At 40.7% G+C, this 26939-nt stretch overlaps 4 protein-coding genes across 6 annotated transcripts; 1 reads left to right on the forward strand and 3 right to left on the reverse strand.

Annotated features, from left to right (window-relative positions):
- Nucleotides 1–11272, forward strand: LOC133437818 (myelin-associated glycoprotein-like). Of its 3 annotated transcripts, none has more exons than XM_061717333.1 (11): nucleotides 1–228; nucleotides 753–821; nucleotides 998–1366; nucleotides 1465–1761; nucleotides 2157–2414; nucleotides 2495–2755; nucleotides 5188–5454; nucleotides 5562–5858; nucleotides 5947–6037; nucleotides 6566–6635; nucleotides 7758–11272. In XM_061717333.1, the coding sequence occupies exons 2-11, from the start codon at nucleotides 776–778 to the stop codon at nucleotides 8070–8072; spliced, it is 2271 nt and encodes a 756-aa protein (XP_061573317.1). In that variant the 5' UTR covers nucleotides 1–228; nucleotides 753–775; the 3' UTR covers nucleotides 8073–11272. The 3 variants fall into 3 exon arrangements, with proteins under 3 accessions (XP_061573317.1, XP_061573318.1, XP_061573319.1); XM_061717334.1 differs by having other exon boundaries at nucleotides 7734–7899; XM_061717335.1 differs by having other exon boundaries at nucleotides 7737–7899.
- A 599-nt stretch (nucleotides 11273–11871) lies between these two features.
- Nucleotides 11872–12536, reverse strand: LOC133441105 (heat shock protein 30-like). The gene has a single exon (XM_061718495.1). The coding sequence runs from the start codon at nucleotides 12474–12476 to the stop codon at nucleotides 11886–11888; it is 591 nt and encodes a 196-aa protein (XP_061574479.1). The 5' UTR covers nucleotides 12477–12536; the 3' UTR covers nucleotides 11872–11885.
- A 1921-nt stretch (nucleotides 12537–14457) lies between these two features.
- On the reverse strand, nucleotides 14458–15284 carry LOC133441106 (heat shock protein 30-like). Its single transcript, XM_061718496.1, has one exon. The coding sequence runs from the start codon at nucleotides 15216–15218 to the stop codon at nucleotides 14628–14630; it is 591 nt and encodes a 196-aa protein (XP_061574480.1). The 5' UTR covers nucleotides 15219–15284; the 3' UTR covers nucleotides 14458–14627.
- Nucleotides 15285–17477: 2193 nt separating this feature from the next.
- Nucleotides 17478–26769, reverse strand: LOC133441107 (heat shock protein 30-like). Its single transcript, XM_061718497.1, has 2 exons — nucleotides 26747–26769; nucleotides 17478–18040 (listed from the first exon to the last, which is right to left on the reverse strand). Exons 1-2 carry the CDS (start codon nucleotides 26767–26769, stop codon nucleotides 17485–17487), a joined length of 579 nt encoding a protein of 192 aa, XP_061574481.1. The 3' UTR covers nucleotides 17478–17484.
- Between the last annotated feature and the right edge of the window lie 170 nt (nucleotides 26770–26939).

Consider the following 26939-nt stretch of genomic DNA (forward strand, 5'->3'; position numbering starts at 1 on the left):
CTCACTCCAAGGATTAAAACCACTGACACTGCTGGTAAAACTCTTACTTGTCCCTATTTTAATTTCAATCAATTAACTTTAATTTTAGATTTTTCCCCGGGACTTAAAGTCAAAACTTGTCTCTTGAAACCACAAATATCTTCCTTTTTTTGTGTTTTCTTTTTATTCTCTTCATATTTTTGCTCGAAAAGAAGACCTTTCATGCTGATCATCACCGTTGGCTTTAAGGTAAGACGAGCAAGTATATCCAAGTAAAAGTACATAAATAACCTGATGCAGAGCCAGCAGCTCATATTTTATGCTTCATGCCCAAGTGCTGTGTGAAAATATTTTGAAATACTTTAAAAAGAAAGTATATTCAATCTTATCTCCCATTAATGTTGTGCATCTTTATTTTCCTTCCTCGTTGCTCTGACTGTTGCAGTAGCTTCTCACTTTTCAAAAACACTTTTGCTCTGAGATTTTAGGATATGCAGCATGAAGAATTACTCTTGCGTTGTTTTTCATGAGAGAGATATGGGAAAAATTACGGTTAAGGCAGCATCTTTCAGCAGAATTGTGTGTTTTTCTTGGTTTTTTTTCTTAAAGCTTATGCTTGACTATACTTCGCTTCATCCCCACTGACAACATCCGAATATCTTGTGCTTTTGGTTGATTTTTCTGTTGGTTGTAAACAGTTGAACTGGGTGCACGAGTATGCATATTCTTGTGAATTAATTGACATTTTCCACGTGTGGATGATCTTTTTCTAGGACCAATAACGTGAAAGAAAAGCATGACAGCTGCTCTAAAGGTTTTCTTCACATGCTGTTTACTTCAAGGTCAGTTGGTTCACATTCAAATTAGTTTTTGATTAAACATTTCCGTTTACTCACATGGTTCATGAAATCTAAATCTAAATGTGTGCTTTTAAGGGTAATTTGTTGTTGTATTTTAGCACCATTTTGGGTGTTGATAGTTGTTGGAATCTTCTGTTGCTGTCACGATTCCCACTCAGGTATCTCATGCCAACAATGGGGATTGGTCATGCCCCAGGCGGTGGAGGCGCTGAGTGGCTCCTGCGTGGCGATCCCCTGCTCTTTCAGCTTGCCGTCAGAATGGGATCAATACCTGGACGATTCCTGCAAAGCCATCTGGAAGAGAGGCAGCTGGAGCCGAGTTCAGGTGTTCGACTCCAGCCTCACTGGAGCGGCTGCCAGCTCAAATATCCTGCAGGGAAACCTGACCGGGACCCTGACGGACCGAGACTGCACCACTGTCCTCCACAACCTGCCGGCCAACCATTACGACAGCTATTACTTGAGACTGCAGTGTGACAACTCGCTCAAGTTCAACTTCGTGACAAGTGTCCGGATCACCACCCAGGGTCTCGTCTGTTACTCCTAATCAAGCAAACTTGCATCTTTTGATGTTTTCTCTTTTTTTAAATAATCATAATGAAGCCTTAATTATGTTTCTCATCAGATTCACTATCGGGACCAACTTTAACTCCATCCGGGTTGGAGGTGGAGGAGGGCACTCCTGTGAGCTTAAGCTGCTCAGCTGTTGCTCCCTGTCCCGTTGCCCCTCCAATTTTGACGTGGACGCCCACTATAGGTGAAGTTGAGGAGAACATGGAAGCAAAACTTGCGACCTCTGTCATGAACTTCACCGCTTCTTATCTCCACAACGGACAGAAGTTCTCCTGCACGACCATCTACACCCGACAAACTGGGACCAACGAGCTTGTGTATCAAAAAAGTTTGACTCTACAGGTTCTTTGTAAGTACGTTTTTGACATTTCATCTTCTGACATGCTGATTTAATCTGACTGTAGCACTCCTGAAGCTAATAATGGCTAAGTAGTGGACTCGGAAGAGTGATCCTACCCACAGAAACCTCAGTAAAGTTCAGAGAACAGGGACTAGGAACCTGCTTGGTGAGCTTCTGTAAACCTTGCCAGGCAAAGAATTTTATCCCCACTTTAACAGGCTCTAGCAGTGAACACAATCCACCACCAAAGGATTAATCTAGTGGTACTGTGAAGGCCAGCAGGGATGCAGAGAGATGCAATCCTTGCTGATGTCTCCGTAGAATTTGGCCTCTCGAGCATCCAGTACCTTGTCCTCCAAATGTAATAAATATGAAGTTGATAAATTTTACGTTTTCTCCTCCAGATCCTCCAACTAACACATCGCTCACTTACTCTGACCCTGTACAAGAGGGCGCCTCGATAACTCTGACCTGCTACAGCGATGCCAATCCAGCAGTGGACAGCTACACCTGGTTCAAAGTGAATGGAGAAGAAGTGATCGCCGTGGGATCTAAGAACCCGCTTTCAACCACAGTCACTGAAGTGGACAGCCAGTTTTACTGCAAAGCCGATAACAAATACGGAACCCAGAACTCCTCCGTCGCTCAGATAGACGTACAGTGTAAGTGCGAGTGAAACGTAAAACAATGGTATCTTCATGCTTCCAACATAGTCTGAACCCATGATTGTTTGTATTTCCAGTTTCTCCAAAGGAAACGACAGTAATTGTGGACCCTGCTGGCCCGATCCTGGAGGGCAGCTCTGTTTCTCTGCTCTGTAGGAGCCGATCCAACCCACCGGTGACCAATTACACCTGGTACAGAGAGGAGGAGGAGGACCAGGAGTCGTCCGCAGCCTTAACTATGGAAATCGTCGATACCAGTCACAGCGGCGACTACCGCTGCGCGGCAAAAAACGACCTGGGAGAAGAAACCTCAGCGGCCTTTCAGCTGGATGTCCAGTGTGAGTTCAGATTTACACTGAGGACACACAGCACAGCGTCATGTTGTGCTGAATATGTCTCCACTGTAAACCCAGCTGTGTGAACCCAGACAGGATCTGGAGCCAAGGTCTGTTCGCAGGACAACACTGGTGTGTGGAGCGTGGACAGTAACACATTGTAAAGATGCGTGTGGACGTTAAAATCCTCGCTGTGCTGGTGGTCCATCATGACTGAGCCCTGCCGGCTGTGCTCGGTCATGATGTGTGTGCCTGTGTTGTCACTTATGTGTGCATGTTTTGTTTGGTCCGTGACTTGGTGAGTTTAATTATGACAACAGAAAATAAACCGGTTCTCGCTGAACTCGGACATTACAGTTCATTGTTAGATGTTTTAAAGTCTTTTATCCGTTTCCTGCTCAGACGTCTTCAGAGCCCCTTTAATAACAGACCAAAGGAAAATTAAAACACTGAACGATGACATGTAGCCTATTGATGTTATTGCAAAGTTAATCATTTATTTATCATTATGTGCTATTCACAGATTATCCATCATCATATTGAGATGTCATAAATGTTCAATTTCTCCATTTATTTATTCTAAGTTTCAGGTTTTTTGGGCAGTGATTTGGTCGCCTAACAGTCAGCAAGTTCCGGGTTAGATTCCCGGCAGGGACCTGCATGAATCGAAAAGAGCTTTAGGTTTGAGGCATGAATGTTTTATCTAAAGCTGCATTTTCATTTCTTTGAAATTGTACAAATTGGAATGGTGAGTACAAAATATGATTAGCACAGAGTTCACTAAAACTCCTACATATCACAGCAAAAAAGCTTCCGTCCTCATGTGAGTTGCTTTATTTATTAAATTTTTCTACATAAAACTACAGTGGACACAACGTTTTCAAAGCAGCTACACCCGCATTTCTGTGTAGCACTTGAACGTGAGGTAGCAGGCACAAGAGTGTTCAACCTGCTGCTCCTCCACCACGAAACTGGCAAAAGTGACCTCCCTGAGATCCCTGGCAGGACTCCACATAGCTTACGAGGAGCTCAACTTTCAACATTTCAATGCAAGCTGAAATGATAACTGCCAGATTATTGGAGATATAGAAATTAACCTGCCAAAACGACTGAGCTTCTGGACATATCTTGCCATTAGTCTTGGAAGGGGTTATTGGAGGAGGATAAAACGTGGCTTCGTCACATAATTCAACTTCATGTAAACACAGTGGAGTTTTATGGGCGTTTCAAAATATTGTCACGGTGCGCAGCTGAGTAGGACCCAGATGCAGGAGGCAAGACGAGGAGGCAGGAGTTCCAGAAAATATGATTTATTAACTTAAATGTATGAGCAAGAATTACAAAAACACAAGAGTGTATACGTGGCAAAAATCTTAAAAAACCTCACCTGGAACATGGAGGGTAGAAACAGTACGGACCAGCAACGGGAAGAGAAGAAAAGATATCCACAGAAGGCTTGACGATACACAGGTGCGGACAATCAGGGCGGATGGGAACAAGGGAAGTCAAGACGTAACTGAAACACAAAGACACAGGTTTCAAAATAAAACAGGAAGTAAATACCAAAACTGTGACAAAAAAAAAAAACCATGACAAATATGACTTTTGTGCCTAAGCTGTAATGTGAGTGTGGGATTTGTTTGTAGTCTAGTTCAGTAATGCGAATATATATATCTTTATTTAAACTCGAAAATCATTGAGGGCGAGCCCTCATTTACAATGACGTCAAGCAATACAAAAGTAAAAACAAAAAAACAAAGACAAAAACAGAACAACAAAAGAGCAGTCGATTAAACAAATATGAAGTTACAATTATTAAATAATGTAACAATCAAATCAATTAAAACAGATACAAACAGTGCTTAAAAGATTTAAGATCAGGGATTTAAAAGGACCAAAAGATACTAGTGAATTAATTTTTAGAGTGCTTTGTAATGAGTGTAATGTTGGAAAAACATGTAAGATATGCTTATCTATCAGCTTGAAACATCCCAAAACTCCTTCTTTTAAAAAAATTATTAATTATGTAGTGAAAAAAGCGAATGTTGCCATGACTTGTAATGACTTTCATTCTCACAATAAAAAGTCGACAATCTGTGAGAAACTGCCTGCACTCAGACATAAAATCAAATTACAATTTACATCTGATTTTAGCAACAAGAAAGTACTTTAGATTTTTTAAAGCATGCAGACTTTGAAGAGGCGCTGCCATGAATGATGCAGCCATGTTTCAAACTGTTTTAGCTCATCCTAAATGTGAGCATGTATGACGAAGCAGCGCATTGATGGGTCTGGTGTCTCTTCCATCCAGATAACAGCACATTTGATTTGTATCTCCCACCCTGCCCTGTGTTTATTTTCCCTCCAAGGGCCTCACACACCGTTTGCAATATTTTCTTGCCTGCAGTAATTCAAGCACAACTGGTTTCTTTCAGTTCCCCCTAAGAACACTTCAATGTCCGCTGAGCCCTCTGGTTCGGTTCTGGATGGAAGCTCTGTGACTCTGACCTGCACAACCATCGCTAATCCACCAGCGGTGAACTTCACCTGGTTCCGAACGGATGGGAATGAAAAGGAGGTGCTTGGCTCTGAGCAGGATTTAAGCTTCAATGTGACCAAACTCTCTGAAGATCAATATTACTGTGAAGCCCTGAATGTTCACGGAGCTGAACACTCACAACTGACCGCTTTTGATGTCATATGTAAGACCTGGTTTTGCACTATTTTGTACGGTAATCCTAAACTCTTATTTTCTCCAACATTGTGTGACTAAGTGTGTCCAATTAGCCGGTGATCTTCTGTGTCTCAGTTGCTGCAGAGGTCCTGCCGTCCTCCCGCTGCATCAAAATATTATCCCAGGTCCGGTGTTATTGCGACAGCCTGGGGAACCCGTTACCCTCATTGGTTTGGGAAGTGGCTGGGGAGCCTGTCAACCACTCGGCTAACAACCCGATCCGGCAGATGAACCTGGCAGGTGGGGCCGTCAGGAGTGTGATCACCCTGTACAGTCTGGATGAAATCCTGCCTTCTGTAGTGTGCTTGAGCAGCAACTCCCTGGGCTCTGATAGTCTGGTGTTCAACGTGTCCTCCAGTGAAACTCAGATGGGTAGGACACTCCGCTGCGTTCATGTGAGACCTTTATGCTGCATCTCTGTCCCTGGCAATCACTCGGGGGGGTTTTGGGGTCTTTTCAGGGCTCCATGGGTTGTCTCTGCTGATTGGTTCTGCAGCAGGAGCACTGTTGATGATGCTGGTGTGCATCCCACTGCTGATCTTCTTTTGCAGGTGAGCAACACAGTAACACAGTAAAAGACAGAATTGATGATAGAAATATTAGAAATGGTTGATCAGCGACACATTTAGAGGTTTGACTCAGGCATTTGTGACCAAAGAGCTGATTTTGCCAAGATGGCGACTGTAGCTGCCCACATGCTGTACTCTCCTTCCAGCTGGTTGCTGCCTCTTTCAGCACTGTAGTTGAAAACCAGATTTTTTTTTTTTTTTTTTTTTGCTGTACTTTTATCTAGCTATACGTGAATGTCAGTTCAACACAGCACTAATTTAGCTCCTGTTATGCCTCCGTCACCCAGACAAACCAGAGCTGGAACAGAGGTGCAATGAAATGATGAACATTTCCACATTGCAGGGCAGAACCAAGGTGCTCCAGCCGTGGAATAAGCTGACACCTTGAAGTGTGCTCACGAAGATTTTATCTTGATTTAGCATAGTTACGATATGAAACGGTAACTCCAGTATAGGGGGTTTGCACTTCCATGCCATGCATGTAACCAAGAATGTTTGTGTTGGTTTTAGGAAAAGAAAAGGGAGCCTTTCCTTTGACAAGGAGGTGGTGGAGACATCCGACTGTTTAGCCACTTATCAGGTGAGTTTAGGTTTTTTCACACATATCCTGTTCATAATTGTGCAGCCGATTGTAAAGGCAAGGCAAGTGTATTTATATAGCACAATTCAACACAAGGTGATTCAAGGTGCTTTACATCGACATTAAAAGCAGCAAACATAAAGTATTAAAGGTATTGTGACATGAAAAACACATTTTTCTTGATTTTTTGTGTTTTGTTTGGTGTCTTGACATCAATTACACCCAAAAAACAACAAACTTTTAACATTCAGTGTATTGTGTGCTTTCTGGGATTTTCCGCATAACTATGCAAAAACGGCTCATCTGGTTTGGTGGCGGATCGTTACGTAACGACCCGCTAAATCACCGCCCCCTCCACCCAGCTCCCTGCCTCCTCTCCTCTCCAGCGCACCATAAAGGCTGATTTATGGTTCCGCGTTACACCGACGCAGAGCCTACGGCGTAGGGTTACTCGGCGACGCGCACCGTACGCTGAACCCTACGGCGTAGGCTCTGCGTCAATTTAACGCGGAACCATAAATCAGGCTTAACACGGAGCTGTTTAGAGCCTCTTTTGTTCTCATCACCGGAGGAAAACTGCTAAAAAGACCCGCGGCCACTGACTGGACTTAACATAAGGGGACACTGCTGCTTGCATGCCTTTATTTTTATGATTGTTTGCGGTGGACTACTTCGCCGTGCTGCTTTTCCGTGCATGCTTCGCCTGTCGCTCCTGGCTTAACTCTCCGACGCCGCTGTGAGCGTTGGAGGAGGTTTGGAGGAGGAGCGGGGCAATGATTGACAGGAAAGGGGGGAAAGGAAGCGTTTTTCACGGCGCAAAAAAACACTGTCATAAAAAGCCAGGAATGGAGTACTAGAGTGAAGTTTTTCTTGTTACACTCTTTTAGACACATTTGAGGGATGTTGGCCAAGACTTTTAATAGTGTTAAAAGCATGTTAAAAATGATGTCACAATACCTTTAACAGCAAACATAAAGAAAGCACCTTCTGTCAATGTCAGTGTCAGCCAACTCTGTGATACGGCTATGTACTTCGCCTTTGAAAGGTCTACCTTAAATAAATGTAAATTAAATGTCCTTTTTTCCTCCGTTACTCAAGCAGATTGCTGTGGTGTCTTTATAGAATAGCTCTTTGCTGGTGGATGTACATAAAGCTGCTGTGAAGGACGAGGACGGAAGAAAGGGAGATCCTCTCACCTACGCCGATGTGGACTATACTAAACTCCAAACCGAATCAAAGGATGAGCTCAGAGAGACCAAGACCGGAGGGCCGCCCTCAAAGACCACTGAGTACGCTGAGATCTGGATGCACAGCACAGAAAGTAACGGCGGAGATGCAAAGGAGGAGGTAAAACTTGCAGACCCTCATAATGGTCAAGGGAAAGAGGTTGATGGACTTAACGGACAGGTCAGTGAGGTCAGTAAGGTTATTGCTTAAATTAAGTTCATTTATAGCAGACATGCTGGATTGTGGACTTGAGCCTCACTTCAGTGTTGAGCTGTGTGCACGTGCCCAACCAGGCCGTGGTCCTGGTACTGTAGTTGTGATCGCTAAAACATCTTGAAGGCACCAGTAGAGGTTAAATCTGCATGTTGCTCTAAAGGAGCACATGTCTGGCCTCCAGTCCAGCTCTTAGCATTTGAAACTTTAACCTCCCAATAATGATAAAAACCTTTCATTTAAACTGTGTCAGTCACTATAGATACGTACTATTGTGTTTGTAATGTTAATACTTTCATACTAACATTTGTCACTGTCCTCATTAAAAAAAAATTCTGAGTCAAAGAAAGAAAATAATATTTGATAAAAAGAAAAAAAATCAATATCTTTACCAATGTTTTTCTTTAATTTATACATGCCAATACTTTCTTTTAACATGTATAATACACCACTTTCATTTACATAGAAAAGAAGAGGAAGTTTAACTTTTAAAACTTTAAAAGCAGTTAGGTTCTTAGGTTTTAGGTTTTAGGAATTAGGTTAAAGTCTTAATGTCTAATTAAAGGTGACATATATATATATATATATATATATATATATATAATTTTTTTTTTTTCTTTTTTATGAGCTGAAACACATATATTTTGGTGTCCGAGGTGAGTGTCAGATTAAAAACTCAAGAATACCATAACCCAGTCATCTGATTTTGGTTTGCTTGACTCTGAACATGTGTCTTTCAGTGAGCTGTTCAGGCTTTCGGGGTACTGTGACATCACAGGTCCATCTTTGAGTGGATTATAGCATTCACCACATTTTTCTCCAACCAAATCTACATCTTATAACATTTGCTGTTCCTCTGAAGTGGGTAACACAATGCTGATTTCAAGAGATGCAGCTTCACTGAGAAAATGGGTGGAGTCCAGCTGAGTGGCTGACTCCACCCCATAAAATGTTACTGTTCTCTTCATTTGTTGATTAATGCTGTTTAGTATTTTTTACGCTTTTATGTTTTATACAATGTGTAATTATGATATTTCCTTGATTGTTAAATACTTCATATTTGTTGTCTGTAAATGTGCTTTATAAAATAAATTTGACCTTGACCTAAAATGTGCTGCTCTGATCAGAGCTGTAAAATAGGGAGCTGTCCTACTGTATCTTTTTGGTTTTTAGACCAAAGCATGTCACAGACATTTCATCATGACTAAATGAAGGTGTTGTCAGAGTTTGAAAAGGGGAAGAAAATGTTTCTTAAATATTAAACACATTTATTTGAGCTCAGAATACTGTTTCCCTATATGTTTTAAATCAGATGGCATAACATTATGAGTGGGATGAAAAACATCAGAACACCAATACGGGTCTTTGTTGCACTAAACACAATAATGAATCGTGTGGATATTTCAGTAATTCAAGGAGGACTTGCACATCTTAACTCAGACTTGGACCTGAGCGTACTCCTCAGAGCTGTGGGAGTCTTCACTGGTGTCTAAGTCAGTCTTATGGATTTGAACGTTTGGTTGCATGTACAACACTCATTATGTTGTAGTATTCCAGCCTTTCCTTTTCTCTCTGCAGCAATAAAAAAAATAAAGTAACATACTTTCTGACAATGTCTAAATTTCAACAGAATCCATCTCTTAAACAAATTTTTTGCACGTACAAACCATATAAACCTGATTATTTATCGCGAGAGCATGATTTAGAAGTCCTCTTTAACTGGCTATCACTGGAACACTTTTACTTTTTTTATATTTTATTATTGTGCAGCATGCTTTGGATATGTAGACTATTAGGCAGATCCACAGTGGAGTAAAGAGTGTTGATGCTGCATGCAGACCTGTAAGATTATGAGATAGAGAGAAACAGCAGCCATTGGCCCCGTGTAACAAACTCATTGTTCCATTTATTTCTGAATTATTTCAAATTGATTCTTTGTTTCAAGAGTAAGAGGCAGCATCCGTCTCTGAGTCCAACACAACATTCTTTGTTGTGTGTGGTGAAAGGGCGTGTGTGGCTGCTGGCTTACGTGATGTCTGGATGAGATTGGGATCCCTGAGCCTTTGGATGCCACGGGTGGTCGTGCGAGATGTCATCTTTCCTTCCGAGGAGCCCGCTCATAACAATCCCCCCTCTAACAGCAAATAATATGCCACCAACCATGAATGAGAAAACACACAGAGAGACAGAGACAAAGATCTGCCTTTTTTGTCTAACTGTTCAATCCAGATGTACAGTACAAATACTTCCATGTATGAGCCGCCACACCAGGGACACGTGTGTGCAGGTCCTTGTATGTTTTAAGGGATTGTACCATGATTTCATAAACTCTGAATTTTGTGAGCTATTACAACTACTAAACAGATGATTCTCAGAGCATTTTATTTTGTGTATCCTGCCTGGCATGAGAACACAGAAAACCTTGAGTTAAATACTTAAAAAATGGTTTTAAAGATTCACTGGGTGGGTTTTACAGACATCTCATGGTTCAAACTACAAACTGTAACTAACTGATGCCTCTTCCTCCACAAAAATCACCGTGACCATAACTTTAAGCATTTTGATTTGACCTGACTTTGACTTATATGGACTGAAGTTACACTTTCAAACCAGAATTTGGTTTCTCTCCGATGGACAGTCGAGAAGAGCAACCTGCCACACGTGTGTAGATAGATTTCTTGACTTATTAAACACAATGTACTCAATCTCGCGTGATTTCACTGCATATGATGTAGGATGTAGAAAGCACCATCATCATACAATCACGATGATTCAGTGTTTTGGTCCATTCAGAAAGTTTACCCTCCTTACCATCTAATAATAATGAAAAAGGTGCTGCGATGCCATAGTTTCATGGCATTTTGACCAAAACATGTTGTGGATGTTTCTTTTATAAGTAAGTAGTTCTCAGTAACTTTTATATAAAATGAATTGATACATTTATAAAAAGGTTTATTTTCCTTTAGAATATATCTTAATCTTACATTGCATTCTTTTTTTTATCCAAGATATCTTGTGACCTGAGGATTTGTTTTTGTCTCTTATTTTAGACCTGGATTAGTGCTAATTGCATGTTTTTCTGGGCACATCTGGTACATTCTTTGATGTTCAGATATGTCAGTTGGATATGTTTCTATGTCAAGTTTACGTTTACTATATACGGTATACATACTGTATATATTTATTTCTTGTGTTTGTGATGCTTTTGTTCATTAAAGTGTCTTACATTCATGAGCGTGGTGCTATACTTCACCTGCTGTCACAAAGGCCTCAGAGAATGGACATTTATAGTGAAATCTGTCATAGAATTCTTTTGGATCTGACTGCAACCTAAAATATACCTTAGGAGTTGTGGTGGGAAACTCATCTGTGAAGGTATACTGAGCATTCAAAGAAAAAAATCTGAGTTCCAAGAAAAAAAGCCTAAAGTTAGCAAAAAAAATCGGCAGATTACACAGTAAAAAAATTGCGTTATGTGTCTTTTCATGAACAAGAATTGAGACCATAAATCCTCTTACACATAGACAGATATTCTGAGCCTTACTAAGTACTGACTCCAACGTTTGGCCCCACAGTGGACAGTCACAAAACAACAAAAACTAAAGGTTATAAGAAATCATAGTAATAATGAATACTCTGTTAGAATTAGATACAATGAACTGATCAGACAGATTTTCATTGTTGGAACAAGCAGCTTTTATTTGAGTAGAAAGAATATAAACATACAAAAGTTGCACATAGTCATCATTTATCAAAATAAAACATTCCTGAGTAAGACATCAAGTCCATGTCTGCAGGTTAGTTCTGGGATCAGTTGTGTATCTCTGCTCTGCTGTCTTCTGTCTGTGAACACACACTCTGCTGGGTTTCCTCCTCTGAGCTCCTCTTGATAGTCAGCTCTCTCTCAGCCTCCTCAACACTTGGAGCTTTGCTTTCCTGGATGTGGACTTTTCCGTCTGGAGACAGGTAGCAGGTGACGCTTTCAGGGTTCACTCCTTCAGGCAGATCAAACTCCTGTCTGAACTCCTGGAGTCTGTAAGAGTAGGAGTCTTTCCCGTCCTCCTGCTTCTTCTGGGACTTCCCACTGACTGTCAGCTTCCTGCCCACCTGTCTGACAGACAGCTCCTCTGGAGAGAAGCCTGGAGTGTCCAGCGTCAGGCCAAAGGACTCTCCCTCTTTCTGCAGCTGGTAGGAGACTGGTTGCAGGGACACGCTGCTCTGGAAAGGCTCCGTCTCCTCCAGGATCCTGTGTTGGAGTTTGTCCATCAGCTCCTGTAGGTTTCTCTGCTGGAGGTCCTGCTGGTAGATCAGAGGTCTGACCTCTGGCCACAGACTGCGTACAGGCCAGTGGAAGTCCATGAAAGGACTGAGAGCAGACTGGAATCCATGAGAGCACAGCATCTTCAGAAATGTTGCTGTTGAGTCTTCTGGTTTCAGGGAGAAACTCTGTTCAGGTGTTTATTGTCTTCTGTGTTGCTTTCCGTCTCAGCAGTGAGACTGTCCCAGCTTTATATTCTGACTGGAGGAGGTCCAGACACTTCAGGAAGTTTCTGGTCTTTTCTAAAGAATCCACTGAGCGGTGCTGTTTCACAGAAGTCATGATGTCACCACATATTATCTGTTGGATGAGCAGTCTGCTGTCGGTAGTGATCATATCCTAGTTATGAACCATGAAGTAAGGGTCCATGCTGTACATTAACACAACAAACTATTCATTTTTGAATGACTTGTTATTTAAAGTCCTTGGTATTATATTGGTATTATATGTATTTTTTTAACTCTGTTTTCAATCTTGAATGGCTACAAGGACTTTGGTCTCAACAAGATTGTGAAAACTATGTAAGTGAATCTGTTAAAAAGTTAAATCCATTTACATAGAAACATTGTTCAATACCTTCTCTTATAAGGAATGGTTTTGCTCCAGTTTTTTCATTTTAAATGATTGGTTTAATCTTCTAACTTTTATTATAAAGCTGATGTAGATTATACAGTCATATTTTTACTTTTTTACTTTTACTAAGACAATGTAATACAATTTTAGTCACATCATTTTATTGGCGCGATGTTTTGTTCATATTGTTTCATATGTCTATTCTTTCACATTTAGAGATATCTTTATGAGCAGTTTGGCATATTTTGTTTTTTTTTTGTGCATATAACTTAATGGTTAACTCCACATTTGGCAAAACCTGAATGTCACATATATATGCATTTATTTTGTTTTGGTGAATGTGTTTCCTTCACCTGTCCTCTTGACAGTCTATCATATTTATTGACCTCTAAAAAAAAAACTAAATAAAGATAAATTCATTTTTTAAAGAAGACTGAAATCATTAAGAGTGGACCATGGAAAAGCAGGAAGGAGAAGACAAGACAGTGATGGGTGCAGCTTGGTGACTGTGTGGTGTGTTGTTGTGTACTGTATGTAAATGAGTATGGATTGAATTGTGTCGGAATAAAAGGACATACATTTTAATGGAGGACAAACAGATATATACAAACAGAAAAGGAAAGAGAGAAGGGGAGCAGCATTCCCTATTCAGTTGTATAATTTGTGTATTTTGGGTGTGTGTGGATTTGGTCCATTATCAAATATTTAAAGCATGCTTCAAACAAAAATGATTATACTTTTTTATATAACGAAGAAGTGTATTTGTTGCCTGACAAAAAGCATATCTTTACAGTGCAACAATGGATTAAAGTTTAAAATTTGTCATTTTTAGCAACATTTCTTTTTGTTTGCACTGGAAAAGAGCTTGTCAACTCCACACCAGTCCTTACTGACAGTCTTCAGCATAGAAGGTGGAACATTTTCCAGAACAAAAGAAAAAGACATCCAGATTCCTTGTCATCTATCGTAAGGTGACTCATAATTAATTAAGAACTGTAATTAATTTATCTAATGAATCTCTTTTTAATCTCACCTAAAAATTGCTGAGAAAAGCCATCAACTTGAGGTGTTTTCCTTGAAATTCATTACATTATTGTGGCAGATCAAAAGATTGATATATAACAACAAAAAAAGTGGCTTCATAAAGTCATTTATTTATTTTTTAACATACTTGAACAGATGCAGTCCTAGCCATTTACATCCACTTGGCAAGAACATTCACCATCCTCTCTATCGCAGACGTGTACGTGTGCGGGGTGCTCTCCTCGAGGTTAGTTTGGTTAAGAGCGTTGCCGTGGTAACATCGTTGATGCTTGTTTTTCCAGCCACAACTCAAGCACAAGAAACTCACCGTACATACAAAGATTTCATAACAAAGGAAACTCACAAACAGAAAAAGTAAAGTTAGATATTAAAAAAACAAATAGGCGATTAAAATACATAACACGCTAAATATGCCTGTTATTAATTAATCGCATTTAACGTGCTAATATGACACCCATATCATAAATATTTTCCACGTAAAGGTAGGATTAGAACAAGCAGCTTTTATTTTAGTAAAAAGAATATAAACATACAAAAGTTGCACACAGTCATCAGTTATCAAAATAAAACATTCCTGACTAAGACATCAAGTCCATGTCTGCAGGTTAGTTCTGGGATCAGTTGTGTATCTCTGCACTGCTGTCTTCTGTCTGTGAACACACACTCTGCTGGGTTTCCTCCTCTGAGCTCCTCTTGATAGTCAGCTCTCTCTCAGCCTCCTCAACACTTGGAGCTTTGCTTTCCTGGATGTGGACTTTTCCGTCTGGAGACAGGTAGCAGGTGACGCTTTCAGGGTTCACTCCTTCAGGCAGATCAAACTCCTGTCTGAACTCCTGGAGTCTGTAAGAGTAGGAGTCTTTCCCGTCCTCCTGGTTCTTCTCGGACTTCCCACTGACTGTCAGCTTCCTGCCCACCTGTCTGACAGACAGCTCCTCTGGAGAGAAGCCTGGAGTGTCCAGCGTCAGGCCAAAGGACTCTCCCTCTTTCTGCAGCTGGTAGGAGACTGGTTGCAGGGACACGCTGCTCTGGAAAGGCTCCGTCTCCTCCAGGATCCTGTGTTGGAGTTTGTCCATCAGCTCCTGTAGGTTTCTCTGCTGGAGGTCCTGCTGGTAGATCAGAGGTCTGACCTCTGGCCACAGACTGCGTACAGGCCAGTGGAAGTCCATGAAAGGACTGAGAGCAGACTGGAATCCATGAGAGCACAGCATCTTCAGAAATGTTGCTGTTGAGTCTTCTGGTTTCAGGGAGAAACTCTGTTCAGGTGTTTGTTGTCTTCTGTGTTGCTTTCTGTCTCAGCAGTGAGACTGTCCCAGCTTTATATTCAGACTGGAGGAGGTCCAGACACTTCAGGAAGTTTCTGGTCTTTTCTAAAGAGCTCCACTGAGCGGTGCTGTTTCACAGAAGTCATGATGTCACCGCATATTATCTGTTGGATGAGCAGTCTGCTGTCGGTAGTGATCATATTCAATTCAATTCAATTGTATTTATATAGCGTCTAATACAACAAAAGTTGTCTCTAGACGCTTTCCAGAGACCCATACCCAGAACATGACCCCCGAGCAGTTATTACATAAACAATATCCTAGTTATGAGCGTTGAATGAAGTTTCCATGCTGTACATTAACACCACAGACTTTACATTTTTGAATAACCTATTCATTGAAGTATTTGGTATTATATTGGTATTATATGTATTTTTTTTAACTCTGTTTTCAATCTCTAATGGCCCCAAGGATTTTGGTCTCAACAAGATGGTGAAAACTATGTAAGTGAATCTGTTAAAAAGTGAAATCCATTTACATAGAAACATTGTCCAATACCTTCTCTTATAAGGAATGGTTTTGCTCCAGTTTTTTCATTTTACATTATTGGTTTAATCTTCTAACGTTTATTATAAAGCTGATGTAGATTATACAGTCATATTTTTACTTTTTTACTTTTACTAAGACAATGTAATACAATTTTAGTCACATCATTTTATTGGCGCGATGTTTTGTTCATATTGTTTCATATGTTTTTTCTTCCACATTTAGAGACATCTTCATGAGCAGTTTGGCACATTTTGTTTTTTTCTGCAAATAACTTAATCGTTAACTCCACATTTGGATAAAAACCTGAATGTCACATATATATGCATTTATTTTATTTTGGTGAGTGTGTTTCCTTCACTTGTCCTCTTGACAGTCTATCATATTGATTGACCTCTAAAAGAAAAACTAAAATAAAAATAAACTGAATTTTTTAAAGAGGACTGAAATCATTAAGAGTGGACCATGGAAAAGCAGGAAGGAGAAGACAAGACACTGATGGGTGCAGCTTGGTGACTGTGTGGTGTGTTGTTGTGTACTGTATGTAAATGAGTATGTATTGAATTGTGTCGGAATAAAAGGACATACATTTTAATGGAGTACAAACAGATATATACAAACAGAAAAGGAAAGAGAGAAGGGGAGCAGCATTCCCTATTCAGTTGTATAATTTGTGTATTTTGTGTGTGTTTGGATTTGGTCCATTATCAAATAATTAAAGCATGCTTCAAACAAAAATAATTATACTTTTTTATATAACGAAGAAGTGTATTTGTTGCCTGACAAAAAGCATGTCCTTTACAGTGCAACAATGGATTAAAGTTTAAAAGTTTGACATTTTTAGCAACATTTCTTTTTGTTTGCACTGAAAAACAGCTTCTCAACTCCACACCAGTCCTTACTGACAGTCTTCAGCATAGAAGGTGGAACATTTTCCAGAACAAAAGAAAAAGACATCCAGATTCCTTGTCATCTATTGCAAGGTGAGTCATAATTAATTAAGAACTGTAATTAATTTATCTAATTAATCTCTTTTTAATCTCACCTAAAAATTGCTGCGAAAAGCCCTCAACTTGAGGTGTTTTCCTTGAAATTCATTACATTATTGTGGCAGACCAAAAGATTGATATATAACAACAAAGAAAGTGGCTTCATAAAGTAATTTATTTATTTTTTAACATACTTTGCAGTCCTAGCCATTTACATCCACTTGGCAAGAACATTTGCCATCCTCTCTATCGCAGACGTGCACATGTGCGGGGTGCTCTCCTCGAGGTTAGTTTGGTTAAGAGCGTTGCCGTGGTAACATCGTTGATGCTTGTTTTTCCAGCCACAACTCAAGCACAAGAAGCCCACCGTACATACACAGATTTCATAACAAAGGAAACTCACAAACAGAAAAAGTAAAGTTAGATATTATTAAATCGATTAAGCGATTAAAATACATAACAAGCTAAATATGCCTGTTATTAATTAATCGCATTTAACGTGCTAATTTGACACCCATATCATAAATATTTTCCACGTAAAGGTAGGATTAGAACAAGCAGCTTTTATTTGAGTAGAAAGAATACAAACATACAAAAGTTGCAAACGGTCATCAGTTATCACAATAAAACATTCCTGACTAAGACATCAAGTCCATGTGTGCAGGTTAGTTCTGGGATCAGTTGTGTATCTCTGCTCTGCTGTCTTCTGTCTGTGAACACACACTCTGCTGGGTTTCCTCCTCTGAGCTCCTCTTGATAGTCAGCTCTCTCTCAGCCTCCTCAACACTTGGAGCTTTGCTTTCCTGGATGTGGACTTTTCCGTCTGGAGACAGGTAGCAGGTGACGCTTTCAGGGTTCACTCCTTCAGGCAGATCAAACTCCCGTCTGAACTCCTGGAGTCTGTAAGAGTAGGAGTCTTTCCCGTCCTCCTGCTTCTTCTCGGACCTCCCACTGACTGTCAGCTTCCTGCCCACCTGTCTGACAGACAGCTCCTCTGGAGAGAAGCCTGGAGTGTCCAGCGTCAGGCCAAAGGACTCTCCCTCTTTCTGCAGCTGGTAGGAGACTGGTTGCAGGGACACGCTGCTCTGGAAAGGCTCCGTCTCCTCCAGGATCCTGTGTTGGAGTTTGTCCATCAGCTCCTGTAGGTTTCTCTGCTGGAGGTCCTGCTGGTAGATCAGAGGTCTGACCTCTGGCCACAGACTGCGTACAGGCCAGTGGAAGTCCATGAAAGGACTGAGAGCAGACTGGAATCCATGAGAGCACAGCATCTTCAGAAATGTTGCTGTTGAGTCTTCTGGTTTCAGGGAGAAACTCTGTTCAGGTGTTTGTTGTCTTCTGTGTTGCTTTCTGTCTCAGCAGTGAGACTGTCCCAGCTTTATATTCTGACTGGAGGAGGTCCAGACACTTCAGGAAGTTTCTGGTCTTTTCTAAAGAGCTCCACTGAGCGGTGCTGTTTCACAGAAGTCATGATGTCACCGCATATTATCTGTTGGATGAGCAGTCTGCTGTCGGTAGTGATCATATCCTAGTTATGAACCATGAAGTAAGGGTCCATGCTGTACATTAACACAACAAGCTATTCATTTTTGAATAACCTGTTTTTTAAAGTCCTTGGTATTATATGTATTTTTTTAACTCTGTTTTCAATCTTGAATAACTCCAAGGATTTTGGTCTCAACAAGATTGTGAAAACTATGTAAGTGAATCTGTTAAAAAAGTGAAATCCATTTACATAGAAACATTTTCCAATACCTTCTCTTATAAGGAATGGTTTTGCTCCAGTTTTTTCATTTTACATTATTGGTTTTATCTTCTAACTTTTCTTATAAAGCTGATGTTATGCAGTCATATTTTTAAGTACTTTTTTTTAAAGTACTTGGTATTATATTGGTATTATATGTATTTTTTTTAACTCTTAATCTTGAATAGCTCCAAGGACTTTGGTCTCAACAAGATTGTGAAAACTATGTAAGTTAATCTGTTAAAAAAAGTAAAAACCCATTTACATAGAGACATTGTCCAATACCTTCTCTTATAAGGAATTGTTTTGCTCCAGTTTTTTCATTTTAAATTATTGGTTTAATCTTCTAACTTTTATTATAAAGCTGATGTAGATTATACAGTCATATTTTTACTTTTTTACTTTTACTAAGACAGTGTAATACAATTTTAGTCACATCATTTTATTGGTGCGATGTTTTGTTCATATTGTTTCATATGTCTTTTCTTCCACATTTAGAGATACAGTGGAGAGAACAAGTATTTGATACACTGCCGATTTTGCAGGTTTTCCCACTTGAAAAGCATGTAGAAGTCTGTAATTTTTATCATAGGTACTCTTCAACTGTGAGTGATGGAATCTAAAAATAAAATCCAGAAAATCACATTGTATGATTTTTAAGCAATTAATTTGCATTTTATTGCATGACATAAGTATTTGATCACCTGTCAACCAGTAAGACTTCCGGCTCTCACAGACCTGTTAGTTCTTCTTTAAGAAGCCCTCCTGTTCTCCACTCATTACCTGTATTAACTGCACCTGTTTGAACTCGTAACCTGTATAAAAGACACCTGTCCACACACTCAATCAAACAAACTCCAACCTCTCCACAATGGCCAAGACCAGGACGTGGAGGTGAAGGAGTTGGAGGAAGAGGACTTGGAGGTGAAGAAGCGAGAGGTTTAGAGGAAGTTAGAGGAAGAGGACAAGGAGGAGCAAGAGGAGGACAAGGAGGGGGAAGAGGAAGGGCCAGAGCAGACCCGATATGTCATCATATGGGACAATGTTAGTTTCCATAGGGCTGCTTTGGTCCGCAACTGGTTTACCGATCACCCACTCTTCATGGCACTCAACCTCCCCCCATACTCTCCATTCTTAAATCCGATTGAAGAGTTATTTTCTGGAAAGTCCACGACCGCCATCCCCATCTACACGCAGCCCTTTTACAGGCAATGGAGGAGGCATGTGGAGATATTGAGCAGGCATCATGTCAGGCCTGGATACGGCATGCAAGGAGGTATTTTCCCCGGTGCCTTGGACTGGAGGACATCGCATGCGATGTGGATGAGATTTTGTGGCCGGACCCAGAGAGACGGCATGATGTAGGCCAGGGGTAGGCAATTTCCCTGCTTTAACACACCTGATTCTAATTAATCATCGTCATCAGCTTGTCATCCATAGCTGCACAATTCTGTTAATGACACAGGTACTTTTATCACGGTGTGCTGAAGCAGGGTAACATCTAAGACATGCAGGACACCGGCCCTCGGGGACCGGAATTGCCTACCCCTGATGTAGGCTGATTGTCTTTTTTTTGTGAATTTATTATTTTGTGTTCTGTGCTGTGTCTTTGTTTTGACGAGTGTGAATAAACACCAATACTTGAAGTTTGGATCCCTGTGTGTTTACAGAACTATGACAAAAGTATGACCTCAAACTGACCTAGCCTACCTTGTGCACAGAGAAAGCAAAAGCCAGATGTGTTTTGTATTCTGATGAAGCGTTTTGGCCGTTTGGCCCCCCTGCAGGGACATGGCTGCGCCTTGCAGAGCATTCCAGCAGCGGATGGCCCCTGCAGGGACACAGCGGCGCCTTGCAGATTGCTTTTGGCCTGTGCCCCCTTAAGACATAGACATGCGGGTTCCAGTTCCTGGGGACCCCTGCCGGGACATTGTCACGCAGGGTCCGGCGTCTTGCATCCCTGCCGACACTTCCAGCCCCCACAGAGACAAAGACCATATACGGACTTCCTGATCCCTCAGGGGTGGTCCCAAAGCTAAAGATTCACGCCTCTGAATGTCACACTGACTTGTTTAATTCTGTTGTTTGTTCTTGTATAAAAAGCTTGTTGCAGGGCCACTCGATGTCAGCTCACCGACCGAGACACTGCGTCTGTGTCGGTCTGCTGAACGCCGGCTAAATAAAATCTCTCACCACAAAGCGGACTTCTGAACTGGTTTGATAAATTCCTCAACAATTTGGTGCCGTTGACCCGGATAACAATAGACTTTCGATGGGAACTCCTTTTTCCAGACCAACGACACAACCAGCGACTTCTATCTAAATTAAATCAGAGGTAAGGGGTCCATTTACAAAATCCCAAATTATTGTTGCTGGGCTGTTGTCGAAAGTCTGTGAACTGGAGTGCCAGAGAAAGTTGACGTTATCCTGAAATTTAGGTAAGTCCGCTGTGTGGCTGTGAGGGTTATTTTATTATTTTGTGTTATTGGGAACGTTATTGTAGAGATGTTTTTAGGAATGCTGGCAATTTCATAACACTTGAATTTGATTGTGTTGTGAGAATGTTCTGCTTCTCCTGCCTTAAGAATCTGACTCGCTCTTCTAAAAAAAAAGGTTAAATATCTCGGGTAACATTAAAGAGAGAAATGGCCAAGAGCGCCATGGTTGGTCTGAGTACCAATAAAAAGATAGTCCAGGGGGACTATTCTTATGCATATGCAGGACGTGGGGTCCATAAGTGTTGGAACACTGATATATTTGTGAGAAATAGACATACTGTATGTAGAGGAACTGTTTTTTTATTTTATAAGTGGGGATGACACGCTCTCCCAAATGGGGTATATTTCATTTCTGCAAGAATCGACTCGCTCTTCTTTGCATCAACAGGAATGATTTGTATGCTCAAGTAGACTGATAGTTGGAAAGTTTTTGGGAAGTTTTCAGTTCTTTAAATACATGTATGGTAATCACGGTACCGATTTGTTAGTTTTGTTTGTTACTTAGTTAGTATTAAATATTGTTAAAATAACTAAAAAGCACTTCAAACTCCCTCAGATTTTTGGAGGGATGAAAGTAGACTCCGTAATGCAGAATCCCAAATAGCTTCGCTTACTGATCAAAATAAAAAAAGCTGATGGCTGTACTAGAAGGATTTAAAAACACAACGCAGACAAAAATGAAATTAGAGAACCAGTTAAATGATAAAATCAAAACCTTTATCCGGTGAAACTGATTAAAGAATCAAATAACAATGACACTTCTGATGACGACTGGATTTTACAAAAATCCAAGATCTGTTGCCTACAAAATTTGGAGCCAAATAATAGTAAGAGATATGCCCCACATTTTACTGTCTATACAGACAATAATCCCTTAACGTATGTCATGAGTACTGCTAAGTTGAATGCAGTTGGATTCCGGTGGGTGGGTGAACTGTCAGATTTTAAGTTTGACATACGGTACAGACCCGGCAAAGCAAACGGTGATGCCGATACACTGTCCAGATGCCCCCTAGATATCAACACATATGTCACTGAGTGTACACAAGAACTTCCCAGAGAAGCTGTCACTGCTACTTGGGGAGGGTGCAGAGCAGGTGAGCAGGGAGATGTTGCCTGGATCGCCGCCCTGGCTCTAGAACAGAGTGCCCAGTCCGAACCAAACAGCAGAGAAGCTGTGACACCGATTGACCTAGCTGAACTGCAAAAAGCCCAGCGAACAGATCCAGTGATTGGGGAGATTCTAAAAATGAAAGAGTCAAGTGCACCACTGACCGAAAACATGAAACAGAGTGTGAAGGGCGCTGGCAAGAAGGTAATGCACGAATGGACAAGGCTACACATTGAGAATGGAGTGCTCTATCGTAAGACAGCTGAGAGACGTCAGTTAGTCTTGCCCGCTAGCTACAAAGCCCTAGTCCTTAAGCACTTGCACGATGATATGGGCCATGTTGGCACCGAAAGAGTCCTAAACTTGGCTAGGCAGAGATTTTATTGGCCGTATATGAGACGCGAGATTGAAACCTATGTCACGAGACAGTGCCAATGCATAAAACAGAAAAAGCCAGTGACCCACATACGAGCACCAATGGGTAGCATAACTACCAGCTCTCCGCTCGAGCTCGTATCCATTGATTATATGCACTTGGAGCCTAGTAAAGGTGGATACCAATACATTCTCGTTGTGGTAGACCACTTTACCCGATATGCACAGGCATATCCGACCCGTAACAAGTCTGGGAAAACCGCGGCGGAGAAGATCTTTAATGATTACATTCCCAGATATGGATACATGTCTAAATTACACCACGACCAAGGGAAGGAGTTCGAGAATGATCTCTTTCGAACTCTACAGAAAATGAGCACAGTAGGACACTCTCGTACGACTCCATACCACCCACAGGGGAATCCGGCCGAACGGTTTAACCGTACGATTCTCCAGATGCTGCGTACCCTGAAGGAGAAAAAAAAGGAAAATTGGAAAGACTATCTTCCCCAGATTGTACATGCGTACAATAGTACACGTCATGAAGCGACTGGTTACTCACCTTTCTTTCTGCTTTTTGGTAGACACCCCCGGTTGCCAATAGATCTGTTGTTCAGAATGGTTAACAATGAGGAACCCCAGACCTCAAAGGGCTATGCCGAAAAATGGGCAGAACGCATGTCAGAAGCGTATCGCATAGCATCAGAAAACAGCAAAAAGTCAAGTGATCGAGGTAAAAAGTATTAGGACCAACACACAAAAGGCGTAGTGCTACAACCAGATGATCGAGTGCTCGTACGCAACCTGAGTCAAAGAGGTGGCCCTGGAAAGTTAAGGTCATATTGGGAAAGCACCATCTATATTGTGCAAGAACAAATCAGTGACAATCCAGTCTACAAGGTGGTCAAAGAAACTGATAGAACCAAGTCACGTATACTGCATCGTAATTTGTTGCATCTTGTCAATGACCTACCTGTCGAGCTGCCCAAAGAGGTAGAAAAGTCCAAGTCAAAGAAAAGGAGAGGCACAAATACGCCTCTCAGGGAGACAGAACCACAACCCGACAGTGACACAAGTTCTGATGATGATGGAAACACATACTATGAATTAAGGTATAATCTGAGGAGTGGAAACAGGATAGATGCTCCACCCACAGAACAGAAAAAAAAGGAACAGAATCAGTATGATGGAAATCAGGACAACAAGTCGAACAGTGACATTGAACAGGAGGAACATGAAGGGAACCGAGGGCCAAGAGTTAGTCCCAGGCCTTCCACTGCAAGTGAAACGGAGGAGCCTGCTCCAGAAGTGAATCTAGGGAGACCTAGCCTGACCCCTGATACTAATGTGCACACACCCAGAAGGTCCATTAGGGATAGGAGGCCAGCTACACGTTTCACTTACGATACCCTAGGTCAGCCTTCAGTTCAGAGAAACCCCTCAGTTGGTAGTGCAGAAGTTTATGGGCCCCCACAGATGTCGTATTGGGGAATGCAGGTTAACCCTTTTGCACTTTACCAAGTCCCGGCACCCTACTGGCCATCCCCTTTCCCCTACCCAGTATTCCCGAACATGTACACCTACACATAGGTGATTGAGAAATCACACTAAAAGTTTGTTATTTTGGAAGTGTTTTGAATGGTAAAATGTCTGGAGCCATTTTATTTTTTGTTGGGGAGTGTGTGACACCTACAAGTGTATGTGCACAATTGTGTATTGGTTTTATTTTAATTTTGAGTTTTAGCCATGTAAAAGGCCTATTTCAGTTGTATTTTGTTTTCAGATTATAGTAGGAGCAGTTACCTAGTTACGCCACCAGGGGGCATTAAGAAGCGCTGAGTATGCCTTGGGCGTTGCGCAGTGGTATCACCGGTATATGGACCACGGAGGCTACCGTACTTCAGACAGCTTGCAGCCTGCTTGAAGAACGCAACGTAATTCTTTTGTCTTTAATTTCCCCTGTAAAATACAGGTTAGTAAAATGTGCAAAAGCATCACAACTAATGGCAAAGGACTCATAAGCCTTTATGTTTTTGTTTTATCTAAGCAACATGCAGAAATATCGTGTTTTAGTTTATTTTGAGACTTGAAAGAGTACACGTGTTTTACCATTCACAGTTAGCATACGTTTTGGTGTGTCATTGTACATGTGTTAGAGTATTTCATGGTATTTGAGACCAACTATTTTGATTAATTCATTTATTTATATTATTATTAAAACGTTCTAGAAATGCAGTAAGACTGTAAAAAGAGTAAACATTATAGGTTTAAAACAGCATTTAACAGTATTTACTGAGAAAGCAAACTAAGAGACTGATTAAAAGTAACAGTATAAATGTGAGTTTTGTAACACATACAGTAAAAATGTATTTCATATACAGTAATTTTGGTACAGCAGAAGAAATACCAAATAATTAAAGCTATAATCCTATAGTAACAGTTTATTGGGAATTGTGAACATGATTATTGGGAATATGTGATCTGTGATTATTGATTGTATGACATGATGATTGAATGTAAAGAGAGGAAAAAGAGAAAGTGATTGAAAACTAAGATTCTGTGAATAAAGACAGCTTGCAGCCTGATTGAAGAACGCAACGTAATTCTCCTGTCTTTAATTTCCCCTGTAAAATACAGGACTGATCTTCTGTTACTTGCCTCTCATCTTGAGGCCTGTAACATATGCTTCACTGGAGTAATTATTTTTCAGACGGTTTTTACTTTTACTCCTTACATTTTCACGCAATTATCTTTACTTTTTACTCCTTACGTTTTAAAAACAGCCTTACTCTATTTCATTTCGGCCTTTAAAAAACTATCCAGTTAAATTGTGCCATCCGGATGGAGTGAATTTGGTTGTGGTTGGATGAGAAGTATAAACATAATTGGTTTGTACGTGTCTGCTCTCTGAAACACATGTTAATGCTCAATTGTACACATATATGGTTCTTTAATATATTTACATTATACTAAGATGCATTCATTTTCAATGGCTTTTAGCCTTAATGGTTTTTCACCGCTTATATTACTTTTACTTTTATACTTTAAGTACTTTTGAAACCAGTACTTTATACTTTTACTTAAGAAAAATTTTGAGTTGATACTTCAACTTCTACAGGAGTATTTTTAAACTCTAATATCTATACTTCTACCTGAGTAATGAATGTGAATACTTTTGACACCTCTGTCTTTAACACTCGTCCTGACCTTTCCTGTTTTCTTCACTGACGGCTCTACTTATAAAAATGGAATACCATACGCAGGTTATACAATTTGTGATAATTCTTAATTGTTGAAAGCGCCACCTTGCCCTCCTCCAGCTCCATCCAAGTAGATGAAACTATATACACTGATCAAAAGGTAAAACTGTTACAATCTATACAGATTCCAGATATGCTTTTGGTTGTGTATATTGTATTTTATAGATTTTATATATTGTGGGCGAACCGAGGATTTATCTCATCCTCGGAGATAAATGTGGTTAATTGATTGGTGAACTGTTACAAGCCTGTCAACTACCTTCATCTATTGCTTTGTTAAATGTGAAGCCCACACCCAGTCCAACCCTGTTTTCACTAGGCAATGCTTCAGCTGACCATGCAGCAAAAGAAACTGCCAAATTTGGCTTACCTGTCTATGTAAAACTTTGCCCTTCTATACCCGCTAACGACCTGGTTTCTCCTAATGATGTAGCCCTCCTACAAGAGACTACTGAGGTGAAGAAAAAACGGATTGTAGCATTCCCATGGTTGTAAAAATGTAAATAATTATGGGTCAGCAACGACGGCCGCGTTATGAAACCCACATCCTTGTACCCGTGAATAGCATGCATATCGCATAGCTGATCACAGTTAGCAATCACAGATGAGCAAAAGGGGGAATGTGTCAGATAGTGTTGAAAGACTGATAAGCTCCAAGATTTGCATCCTATAAAAATATTGCAAACATTATCAACACTTCCCCCCACCGTGACTTTTTTTGAAGCTCTGCAAATAGACATTATGTGAGGGATATGAAATTGTTCTTGTATGAAAATGTTCATGTATGAAAATGTTTTTGTATGTGCAGAGAATTTTAAACTGGACTTAAATGGACAATGTTGACACCTGTTAACACCCATTAGGAAGCACAAAACTCACGCCTCATGAAAGGATTATGGGTAGACCTATGACCATACCAAGCAATTCAGTTCTGTATATATGAAGAAGATGGACTTCCATGCCATGGATGAATCCATGATATCATTCTGTTCTACTCTAAACTTCTGCTGTTCAGTCAATCCACAGAAAAGTAAAAGCTGTCCAGTCTCTTCCTAGTGGCAAACCATGCCACAACCCGGAGACTGGGTTTGTGTCAGAGAAAACCTCGCTGGTCCAAGGCTCAAAACGTCCTGCACCACCGACACTC

This window comes from Cololabis saira, chromosome 3 (assembly GCF_033807715.1).
Source record: "Cololabis saira isolate AMF1-May2022 chromosome 3, fColSai1.1, whole genome shotgun sequence".
NCBI classification, from domain to species: Eukaryota; Metazoa; Chordata; class Actinopteri; order Beloniformes; family Belonidae; genus Cololabis; species Cololabis saira.

Coding starts and splice junctions, on each gene's coding strand:
- LOC133441106 (XM_061718496.1), bottom strand. CDS start 15,218: ATGCTGTGCTCTCATGGATTCCAGTCTGCTCTCAGTCCTTTCATGGAC.
- LOC133441107 (XM_061718497.1), bottom strand. CDS start 26,769: ATGGATTCATCCATGGCATGGAA. Junction 18,041..26,746: donor GATTCATCCATGGCATGGAA/GTCCATCTTCTT, acceptor GTCTGCTCTCAG/TCCTTTCATGGACTTCCACT.
- LOC133437818 (XM_061717333.1), top strand. CDS start 776: ATGACAGCTGCTCTAAAGGTTTTCTTCACATGCTGTTTACTTCAAG. Junction 5,455..5,561: donor GACCGCTTTTGATGTCATAT/GTAAGACCTGGT, acceptor TCTGTGTCTCAG/TTGCTGCAGAGGTCCTGCCG. Junction 5,859..5,946: donor CTCCAGTGAAACTCAGATGG/GTAGGACACTCC, acceptor GGGTCTTTTCAG/GGCTCCATGGGTTGTCTCTG.
- LOC133441105 (XM_061718495.1), bottom strand. CDS start 12,476: ATGCTGTGCTCTCATGGATTCCAGTCTGCTCTCAGTCCTTTCATGGAC.